The sequence below is a fragment of the Schistocerca piceifrons genome, chromosome 2 (genome assembly GCF_021461385.2).
Source record: "Schistocerca piceifrons isolate TAMUIC-IGC-003096 chromosome 2, iqSchPice1.1, whole genome shotgun sequence".
In the NCBI taxonomy this organism is placed as follows: Eukaryota; Metazoa; Arthropoda; class Insecta; order Orthoptera; family Acrididae; genus Schistocerca; species Schistocerca piceifrons.
In genome coordinates this window covers 718728273-718740356 of record NC_060139.1, presented here as the reverse complement: position 1 = coordinate 718740356, position 12084 = coordinate 718728273, and the positions used below count along the sequence as shown (strand labels likewise).

Below are 12084 nucleotides of genomic sequence, written 5' to 3'. Positions count from 1 at the left end.
AGTTTTCCAATGATTATGGTCAAAGATATCTTTAACGAAGGTCAACATATAGTGATATCAGCTGAAGTTAATAACATCACTAGAAACATCTGAAATGGAATGTTTCACTGTGTACTACTCTCACCCGCACATCAGCCAGTGTGACTTTCAGCAAAGACGATCATGCTCTTGCGTTAAATTGGTGTTTATTTTGTACATCCCATGGAAAGGGAGCTGTTGATGGTGATGGAGGAATGCTGAAGCATCATGTGTGGCAGTGTATAAAAATCTACTCAAGCTTTCATTACTAACAGATTATCTTTTGTACAACATGTGAAATCCTTAACTGATATAGTCAATATAATAGCATTTCCAACAGAAGAAGTAAAAAGCCATCCTGACAATTTATGGCAGACTGGAGTGATATCAGATCTCTTCCAGATGATCATCAGTCCGTTCCATTGCAAAATATACAGTTAAAATAGGTTTGTTGTCTTAGAAATGGTGAGCATGATAAGACATCCTGGGAAATTTTATTAAATGCCTTCTCTCAAAACTACCTAGAACAGACAGTTAGGAACCCAACTCAAGAAGGAAATATATTGGATGTAACAGCAACAAATGTCCATATTTCTCGTATCAGTGACCATGATGCAGTATGAGGCATCAATGGTTACCAAAGCACAAAGGACAACTAAAACACAAAGAAAGATACACATGGTCAGTAAAGTAGATAAAAACCAATTGTCATACCTCAATGGGGAGGATGAAACTTTCAGCACAGGGCAGGAGCATGCAGAATGGAAATGAGGATATGGCGTTGTTGTCCAGGAGGCCCCATCCGGGGAAGTTAGGCCGTCGAGTGCAAGTCTTATTTCAGTCGACACCACATTGGGCGACTTGCGTGCTGGTGATGAGGATGTAATGATGAGGACAACACAACACCCAGTCCATGAGAGAAGAAAAGTCTCCAACCTGGCCAGGAATCGAACCCGGGCCCTCTGCATGCGAGGCAAGCAAGTTACCACCCATCTAAGCAGGGGAACAGGAGCATGTGGGAACTCTGGCTCAAGTTTAAAAGAATTGTTGACCAAACACTGGCTAATGGCTCTGAGCACTATGCGACTTAACTTCTGAGGTCATCAGTCGCCTAGAACTTAGAACTAATTAAACCTAACTAACCTAAGGACATCACACACATCCATGCCCGAGGCAGGATTCGAATCTGCGACCGTTGCGGTTGCTCAGCTTTAGACTGTAGCGCCTAGAACCGCACAGCCACTCCGGCCGGCGGACCAAACACTGAATAGAAATGTATCCGAGTAAAATGTTTTGTGGTATAGTAACTGATAGCAACCGTAAAGAAACCTATATGGAAACAGAGATTATTGCATAATGGGTGTAAAACAAAGCATATGGTTACAGGTAGACAGATGCTGAATGAAATATGTTTGGCCGTCAAAGAACAATGTGTAATGTCTTCAGTGACTACCTTAGCAGAATACTGTCAAGTGAACTTCCACAGAACCCAAAGAATTTCTAGTTGTATGTAACGGCTGTTAGTGGCATCAAAGTTAGTGTCCGGTCCTGGTGAATGGGACGGGAAGTGAAATTGAGGGCAGCAAAGCAAAAGCTGAAATGCTTAACTCCATTTTCAAATGTTCCTTTACAAAGGAAAACCCAGGAAAATTGCCCAAGTTTAATCCTCGTGCCACTCAAAAGATGAATGAAATAAGTATTAGTGTCACTGGAGTTGAGAAACCTGTGAAATTGTTAAAACTGATCTACGCTCCAGGGCTCAAGGAACTCCCTGTCACCTTCTACATTGAATTTGCAGCTGATAGCCCCTCTTCCATCTATCTATTGTGGATTCCTTGAACAAAAAACTGTGCCCAGTTATTGGAAACACACATAGGTCACACGCATCTACAAGAAGGGCTGGTACAAGTGATTCACAAAACTACCACCCAATGACCTCCTCAGTGACAACAGCATGCATTTTTAAAACACTTATCATGTGAAACCCAACTTGCACTTTTCTCACATGACATACTGAAAGCTTTGGATCAAAGCAGTCATGTAGATACAATATTTCTTCATTTCTGAAAAGCATTCAACTAAGCATTTGACTCAGTACCACACCTATCCTTACTGTCAAACTATCATATGGGGTACCAAGGTAAATTTGTGATGGACTGAGAACTTTTTGGTAGGAGGATGCACCATTTTATCTTGGCTGGAGAGTCATCACCAGATGTAGAAATAACTTCGGGTGTGCCACAGGGAAGTGTGTTGGGATACTTGCTGTTCATGTTGTATATTAACCCTTTGACTGCTGGGAACGTGTTAACTCGTCATGCCTCGCCATTCCCCTGGTGCAACCAATGTATTTAAGTGTGGCCCTTGGTCTTCCCTACAGCGCTAAGGATGTGCTGTCGCATACCACGTCACTGGTTTTTGCATTGCTAGGGACGAGTTTAGGCACTCTGAGTCACAGATACTGGAGCGCTACAGACGTGTAAACACACAGAGCTCTCTCTCCGCTCTGGAAACGGGAGAAATGTCACGTCACTGTGGTTGCACAGATAGAGAGATCCTGGATATGCTCACTAACAGAGACAGTGAGTGAGAATTATCTGATGTTAATAGCAGTGATGAGTCTTCAACAGAATCTCAAAGCTGTAGTCCTGAGCCCTTTATGTCCGAGGGGAGAGCAAGAATTACAGTCAGCAGTTCCTCTGAATCCGAGAATCAGAAAGTGACAGCAAAATGGTTCAGAAAAGAGCACACTTAAGCGACACATTTGAGTAGAAAGAAGCCAATTTCCAGCTGTTAAACCATCCTCAACTGTCAACGTGGAAAGACACTGGATTTGAGAAAATGTATTGTTTTGTAGCTATCTGCCTTCTAATGATGCAAATTGCAAATTGAGAAGTTAAAATTAAGCGATTATTGGTCCAGAGATATACTTTCGCGCTTTTTCTCAGGATGTTCGGTCGTTTGACCGAAAAAACGCTAAATAGTCCCTTGAAATTTGATGGCGCCCGTTACTTTGGATCTCGCATGTACAAACCGTCCTTGCTCACTCTTATAGTAATGCTGAGTAATTTCATTCCGCATGAGTAAGCTGTTTACGTCCAAGTTTACCTACGCCAGAGTTCTGGTTGCCGGCCGAAGTGGCCGCGCGGTTCTGGCGCCGCAGTCTGGAACCGCGAGACCGCTACGGTCCCAGGTTCGAATCCTGCCTCGGGCATGGATGTGTGTGATGTCCTTAGGTTAGTTAGGTTTAACTAGTTCTAAGTTCTAGGGGACTAATGACCCCAGAAGTTGAGTCCCATAGTGCTCAGAGCCATTTGAATAGAGTTCTGGTTACAACGTATACATCGACCTACTCGCCAATAGACCCAGAAGACACTATTTCTCAAACAAAAACAGTCGTCTGTAATTGAAAGAGCAATTTCACAATGCTTCTTTAACTCTGCACGCAGTGAGTCTGTAGGAAGCATCAGAATTCTGAGAGACAATTGATGATTATCAAGACTCGAATAGCAACCTGGATGTCACCGCTGGTTTACGGCATCTCAATGGGTATAACAATTGTCGTTCGACCTGTCTTCTGCTAAATATGTAAAAGACTGAACGATTCCAACTATTGAATGGGATACCTACATTTATGAGGACACATAGACGTTTTCATTTCAAACGACCCAATAAAAACGTGCCGTTGTCGTTTACACGTTATCTTTAAAACTGACTGCGAGAAACAAAGCAAAATACTACATTCCGATAAATTTATTATCTTCGTTTTTTTTAAATATTTTTATGTCAAAATAACCCTACGTAAACCGAGTACATTTGAATTCACAACACAGTTCATTTTCTCCACCTTAATTATTAAATATTAACGACCCGCTTCCATGGGAGAGGACACGCACGGAGTCGAAAATATCGATGTGCCGTTATTGACATTCGAGTGGCAATATCCGTAATGTTTGCCTTATTTTATTAGTACATTGGTAAATTATTTGATATCAAATATATTTTCATAGCTGTCTCTTCTAGTTCATATAAATACCTGAAGGTTCTCACTGTACTAAAGAATTTAAGATATATTACAAGACTTTTTAAACACGCGTGCATTATGTTCTGTGTTCTGAGCACATGTAACACTACATTTTTTATTTCTTTAGTGGCAAATGTACACAGCTTGCTTCACCAAACCTGGATCATGTCGATGTCTACCTATAAAAGATTTGCGTCTTTTGGGTTTTATTTTAATGATAATTCACTTTCAATTGTACTAATGTTACGTCCGTAACAATGGAAACATGCTGCTATGTGAAACTGCTTCTTATGATAGTAGTGTAGTACCTATAACTATTTCAGCTGTGGAAAATTTAGGAAGAAAATATTTAACTGAGCTTTTAAAATTAAGTAGAAAATGTTTAATTGACGTTTTAAAATCCTTACCTTCACGTCATCAGCTTCCAGAGACGCACGTAGAACTAGGCGTCCAATGCGCCCGAAACCGTTAATACCAACAAGAGCCGCCATATTCCTGAAATAGAAAAATATTTAATGAGGTAATGGCAAAAGAGGCAATGTAATACAGTTACTTCCTTCCGAAGTCCCTCGTGTAAACTTTTAAACTTGGGTTCTCGGTACGAGCCTAGTTTCATCACTTCAACGGATCATAAGAATTGATTACGGCATATGCTAAACATTACAAAAAGTTGTCCTGATAGGAAAGAAATTTGTAAAATGTAAAGGAAAAACACTGAATATGATTTCGTTATTATCTGTACATGGCAGTTATCGCCGGTGTTTCTTCTAAGATGTACATAGGTACTGACAATATACACAGTGAAAACAAAATTTCGACATATTACACTTATCTTAATCGCACATGTTCACATTTTGAACTGTGTTCTATGTACCTGTGTAAAACGCAAACAACTCACGGTTTTGACAAACACTGTGGATAAAATTAAAGAAATTTACGCGAAACTGTATGAAAAGTTCTAAAGAAAATGCACAATGGATCAACAGAGACGGATAATAATGTCCAAAACCTAAGTGAGATGATGAATCTGGTTTACGAGTCACTTCAATGTATCACGCACTAATGCTCCAATCCTGATTATCACAATTTCAAATTCATTTACATGCGAAGTAAAGGGCGAAACCGTTTCCTTGTGCTGATTTCATGTACACTGTCTGCGGTCAATGTTATTCAAAATACTCATAGATAACGAAATTCCAAAATTGATAAATAAGCGCTTAAATGAAGAGAATGAGATATTTGTTGTGAACACAGTCTAACAAAAGGAGGGATAGATTTTGCTATCTTGGACGCGGTAACAGCTAAACTTTCACTTGCACTATAATGTACATATTTGAAACTAATACTTACAGAGGGATGTAAGTTCCTAAGTTATTTGTATGTCAGCCAAAAAGCAGGAAATAATTTCAAAAAATTTTGAGGTATTTTCACACTCGACTGCTGTTGACGGCGACAATGGGTGAACTGATGGATTCAAAGAGTTTCCTGAGCTATACAACAGTCGCTTGTTTCTGAGAAACCACAAATCGATCAACACTTGAATGGCGACTTTTGTATGTGGCTAATGTCTAAGTTAAAGGAATTCCAATCTTTCTTTTAATCTGAATTGCTAAATAGTGTGCTCACGCTAAAGGCCAAGTAAATAAACAAAAGAAATTGATAGACGACAAATGTGTAAATTAGGACAGTAGTTGATAAAAAGGTATATGTTGCGTGCATGAATATTGTGCGTCGGAGACAGCAAGAATACTTACTGCTAGTTATAAGTAAAAGGAAAAGGTTTCAAACAACAACAGTACCATTGCAGAGTTTTATTCATATTTCGTACGACTGACACAGTTAAACATTTACGACTGACTACACACAACATACAGAAACTACTTCCTTGTGGAATTTTGTACTATTATTATAGAGAGACCGTCATACGTTTTAGTGTTAATAAATTGGACGTGAATCGGGTAGAAAAGAGCGAAATGTCCAAAAATGTGAGTTAAATGCATCATAAATTTAGAGAGTATTGTGGTGTGTATTAACTACCATGTTCCAAACACACTTTCCGTTACATTCCGGGTCTGACGTAAATGCCATTTTAGGAGTACTTTACGCTTTAAACAACGTGATTTTTTTTTTTTAATTTGCGTAAATCAGCCATGTGTCGATAAATTATATATCATTATCTTTGAATCTTCACCAAGATGTCCAAAGTTTGTTATTAAACTGCCAGAGATAACTCTAAAATGTTTACGATGACGTTGACTACGAGACGGTGGTGAAAAGTTGTCTTTCATATGGAAAGACGCACAAAAGAATTGCCAACGGTAGTGCGCACGGGTCTGTTCGCAAGTTCTGGGTACGTTAAAGCATAGTCTTTTTCTTACCGGCCTCTTGCATGTTGCTCTTGGGGTTGACCGCTCTAAAGCAGTGTGAATGCGTGCAAATATACTCGTAAGGTTTCTACGAGGCGTGTTTTTTCAGTAAGTACCGTTTTGAAATTTAAAAAAAGATGTGCTAAGATATCTCAATAATTTTATTTTTACATGAAAGCCTGTACCTTAATCTACTTTTCTACATAATTTCCGTCAATACTGAGGCACTTGTCATAACGTTGTACCAGTTTTTGAATACCCTCCTCATAGAAGTCTGCCGCCTGACTTGTTAACCACCACTGCTGTGACTTCGTCATCTTCTTGAAGACGCTGACCGCCCAGGCGTTTCTTCAAGTGCAGGAACAGATGGTAGTCACTGTGCGCAAGATCGGGGCTGTACGGAGGGATCTAGAGTTTCCCATCGAAAAGATGTGATGGGATCTTTGGTCTGATTCGCCAAATGCGGACGGGCATTGTCTTGCAGCAAAACGATGCCCTTGCTCAACTTCCATGGACTGTTGCTTCGATTCTGGTGAGACGTAGGCCACCCATGTTTCATCGCCCGTAACAATTTGGTGTAAGAAATCATCACCATCGTTGTGGTACCGCTGAAGGAAAGTCAATGCACTATCTAAACGTTTGGTTTTGTGCACATTCGTCCACATTTTCGGTACCCAATGTGCGCACAATTTTCGGAAATTCAAGTGGCGGTCACAATGCCATACAAAACACTACGAGAAACATTAGGAAAGTCATCCCACAAGGGGGAAATAGTAAAGCGTCTGTTTTCTCTCACCTTATTCTCCACTTCCTGCACCAAACTTTCATTAACCACCGAAGGACACTCACTCCGTTGTTCATCATGCGCATTTGTGCGGCCGTCTTTAAATGCTCTCACCCACTTTGTTACCATTCCATCATTCATCTCACGATGAATATCGATCGCTTTTAGGCCTTTAGCACTAAGAAATCTTATAACAACCTGTACTTCACAGTCGGCAGGACTCACGATTATCGAAGGAATCTTAACACTCCGTACACAACGTAAATAAGGAAGAATCAGACTGTAATGGCGTCAGTGCGTAGATTAAGGTACAGGCTTTCATGTAAAGAAAATTATTGAGATATCTTAACACGTCTTTTTTAATTTCTGAACGGTACTTACTTAAAAAAACACGCCTCGTATTTCGTAGCTTTAGCGTAAGTCATTCTTGCAGATTCATAAGTGATTTACGGATCCATATGTCACGTGTTTCATCCACTGAAGAACAATCACATTTGGTAACGAAGTAATTAAGAAAGTGCTATTGTGAGACTTAAATGCTCAGATTTTCTACCTCTACATTTATACTCTGCAAACCACTGTGAAGTGCATGGTACAGGATATATTCCATAGTATCAGTTGCCGGCCGGAATGGCCGAGCGGTTCTAGGCGCTTCAGTCTGGAACCGCGCTGCTGCTATGGTCGCACGTTCGAGTCCTGCCTCGGGCATGGATGTGTGTGTCGTCCTTAAGCTAGTTAGGTTTAAGTAGTTCTAAGGGACTGATGACCTCAGATGTTAAGTCCCATAGTGCTCAGAGCCATTTGGACCATAGTATCAGTTATTGGGGTTTTTTCCTCTGCAATTCTCTTATGGTGTGAGGAGAGAACTTTTTTAAAAAAATTCCTCTGAGCGTGCTGTAATTAATGTAGTCTTGTGACAACTCACCCTCGTACTCACAAAACCATTCCTGGACGATGCGAACTGTGTGAACAGAGGTCTTATCTTCGAGCACATCATCATTACTGGGGAACAAACATTGGATCATGGGATGAATCTGATTAGCCAAAATGGTCACACAATGCTTGAGAGTAATGCGATCTCGCAGAGTAGCCGTGGGACCCACGGAATACCACGAAGTGGCTGCCGAAATCATCACAGAGCCCCTGCCATGTTTCACTCTTGGGAAGTAATCTCAGCCAGAAGCTGGTAACAGTATGATACAAGACTTATCCGCCCAAATGACTTTCTTTCATTGCTCCAAAGTCCAGGTTTTATGGGTTCAGCACCAAATTTTCCTGTTACGGGCATTTGCATCACTAATGCGTGGTTTTGGAATTCCAGCTGGCCGTACAATCCTCAGCTCCCTTCGTGTTGTTTTGGTGCCGACAGAACTCGCGGGCGCGACATTCAGTTCTGCAGTCGCGTCTGTCGTTCTCTTTATTTTTCGTCACAGCTTTCAACGACCGTCTGTCACGATCACACGCCATACACTTTCGTCCACGATGTAATTCCGCGGATGACGTTATTTCGCTTTCCCTGTATGCAGTATTAAAAAAAAAATAATGGAAATTATCTTCTGGTGTCAGTGACCGTGAGTTCCCAGGTGGGAAGCGCAGCCGCCAAGTGCAAGTGTTATTGAGTGCGATGCCACTTGGCCGACTTGCGCATCGGAAATGGGGATGACATGATGATGAGGACAGCACAACACCCAGTCCCTCAAGGGAGAAAACCTCCCACCCCAACCGGGAATCGAACTCAGGCCCCCTTGCGTGGCAATCCAACGTACTGACCGTTCAGCTATTATTATTATTATTTTTCTTTTTTCGATATGGTTCGTTGCGTTTGGTCTGGGCGGACGTCACAAGACATCCGTTCAAGTTGATCGTTGATTCCTTGACTCGGCTTCTTTATTACAGAGAGCGCGCAACCCTCGGACAAACACGCTGAGCTACCGTGCCGGCGCTATTGGGGCAGACTATGCGGTATAAATCTTCGACATTGTGCCTCTTGAAACAACAAACACTTTGGTTACTTTGGTTTTGGGAGCATCCACCTAGCACTAACAACTTACCCGTGTTCGAAGGCACTATCTCCGACATAATGTATTCGCAAGTATATGCACTCCGCCCATCGTAAGAATAAACCTCATGTAAAGATTACAATATGTATTCTTCCGCGTTTGCTGAAACCTCATTGGATTTCGTTTCATGTGGTGCAGAAGCCAAGCTGTCCCGAGTATAGTCAAGTACGATAATGATTATACCTTTTCTGCTATGCGTTACGCGTACATCGACTCAGCGATAATAAGGGACAACAGATTTAACGGCGCATTTAACTTGTAAAGTACTGGCCAGCCACCTGATCCAACTACCCTGCAGTAATGTGAACAGTTGTAGTAATGACGCAAAAAGAGACGAGCAGAGAACAATGTAGCCTTGAATGGCATTTAATTTTTGAACAGAAGGAAATAATGGTAAAACTCAGGCGATACGCTTCTTAGGTGATCTGCTGGAAAACATAACATGCTCTCGATCTTAGCTAACATAGTACTGTAATTAAAAACTACAGTGATGAAAATTGGCGACTTTAACAAGGGTAATTTTCCTGCATTAGCTATGTGCGGCGTAAAAGCGCACTGCTGGGATTTCACCACGTAGTTAAATATTGAAGCCACTGAAGGTATTAGTCGTCTGGTAACCTCCGAACTTCCATATCGGACCCCAAGGAATGCGATACATTTCAGTGCTGCTACGTCGATAACGAGGCGATCAGCAATAGAATCTCAAGCGATCAAAAGTCCACGCCTCCTCCTCCTCTTTTATGGCATGCTGCTGTTCTGCATTTCACCATCGCTCGGCAGTGACGTGTCACAAAGCTTCGTGCATTAGTTCCAGTAAGTTTGGCATCTTAAATTTCTTGTTATTTCTCGTGACATATCCCTTAACTTGGCTCCAGATCAATTCTATTGGGCTCAGATTGCAGTGTTAAGGTGACAACTGTAAACATGCAGCATTTGTACAGAGTGCTCGACTCCGTGAAAATTATATTTTTCCATGTTTCTACCACTCTTATCACTCTGGCTCGTGTGAAACCAAATCTCTCCTATGAAACTATGGGCATATGCAGACAAAGAGTATTTGATTTTTCATCTTTCTCCAAAAAATTTAATTGTGTAATGTTTTCTTAACTTCAAAATCTTTAACAATCTTTTATAATATATCGATGATTAATAATGTGTATTTGCAATGAAAACTAAACTTCTGCGTGTGATATGTAATTAGAAAGTAGTAGACGTACATTTTTCTTGAAAAAATGGTGATTAAGTATGAGTTAATTACCACATATTTGATAAATTTTATATTTAAATGATTTAGGTATTGAAAACGAACAAAAAGAAATTGTAGATCATAACAGGTTCCGAACCGCCGCTCACCAGTCCACTCGGCTATCAACCTATGACACTGTCGATTACTCTACCAATATAATTAAAAAACCAACTCGTATATTTATTACATCGTGTTTCTCGGTAAACGTCAAAGCTGATTTTTCTTTATAATGGTGTGGAAAACATTAGGGCGAATAACTTGCTTCTAGCCATTAACAGTGTTCCGCGCGCGTGTTTCACTACGAAGCAAGAAGCAGTATCATCCATTTTCGCAGTACATATGAACAGCGGGACAAGAAGAGGACAAGTAGCGCTTACAGAGATTGGGACTGTACACGATTTTTTAAATAAAAATTACGTAGCTAAATTATGATTAAGCAAAACTTTGATGGATGCAAATACATCAGAATGTCGTACAGGTTCATTTAGAGTGACATAAGCTGGACCTACTTCCAAGAGCGGAACAACACCAGTGTACGAGAGTTACTGCTGAAGGCCAATCATCGCGTTTGTGTTTGTTTACATCAGGTTTATTCTTATGATGAAGGAGTATACACAGAACACTTTTCTAACCGCCATTGTCACTTGCAACGTTTTGTGGACATTGCACTGACGCGTTCGTCGTCAGATACAACAGCACAACCTGCACGCTAGGCTAGCATTTGTATTGATGTTCAAGCAAGCATTTCCCGTGGTGTGACAAAAGACGAGCTTTCATTTGGCGGTTGGCTCGACAGCGCTACACACAGCACAATTCGTTGGGTAGAGTGTGTGTGTGTGTGTGTGTGTGTGTGTGTGTGTGTGTGTGTGTGTCAGGGGGGGGGGGGGTCGTCGGTCGTAGCGTGTGTATGGGCCTTCACTTGCGTGCCTAAAAGAACAGACATTACTGGCGATTGACAGCCGTACGAATTTAGTTCGAAATAAATTCGCTGAGTGCGAATATCTTGTAATCGGCAATATTAGGTATAGATATACTACCTACTAGAGAGATATGAAATTTTGTAGTATATCTATACAGCCCGTGAAGGATACTGCGACCGATGCGCAGTGACCGATTTTCGTCCAAAGGGCAAGGCGAGTTCATTCGTTTGTTCGGAATGGGAGGCCAACAATGTCTGAAACCTTTCGGCCGGTCTGCGATGACAGAATCGAGGTGCACGCCCTGCACTCTTCTCAAACTGTTTTACAGAAACTATTCGGTAAAAAAAATCATGTTTGCTTTACTTCTAGCTTTACATTTATGTTCATAATGACGTGCCATACACCTACATCTACATCTACGTGATTACGCTGCTATTCACAATAAAGTGCCTGGCAGAGGGTTCAATGAACCACCTCCAAGCTGTCTCTCTACCGTTCCACTCTCGAACGGCGAGCGGGAAACACGAGCACTTAAATTTTTCTGTGCGAGCCCTGATTTCTCTTATTTTACCGTGATGATCATTTCTCCCTATGTAGGTGGGTGCCAACAGAATGTTGGAGGAGCAAAATGATGATTGAAACTTCATCAGAAGATCCCGTCGCAAC

The 12084-nt window shown here is 41.2% G+C and overlaps 1 protein-coding gene across 1 annotated transcript in view; it reads right to left on the bottom strand.

Annotated features, from left to right (window-relative positions):
- LOC124775794 (glyceraldehyde-3-phosphate dehydrogenase 2-like) overlaps positions 1-4535 on the bottom strand; it is a 90631-nt gene extending 86096 nt beyond the window's left edge. The window contains exon 1 of the mRNA XM_047250625.1: positions 4450-4535. Coding sequence (XP_047106581.1) covers positions 4450-4533 — 84 coding nt within the window. The 5' untranslated portion in view covers positions 4534-4535. The remainder of the gene's footprint in view (positions 1-4449) is intronic.
- Positions 4536-12084: the final 7549 nt, after the last annotated feature.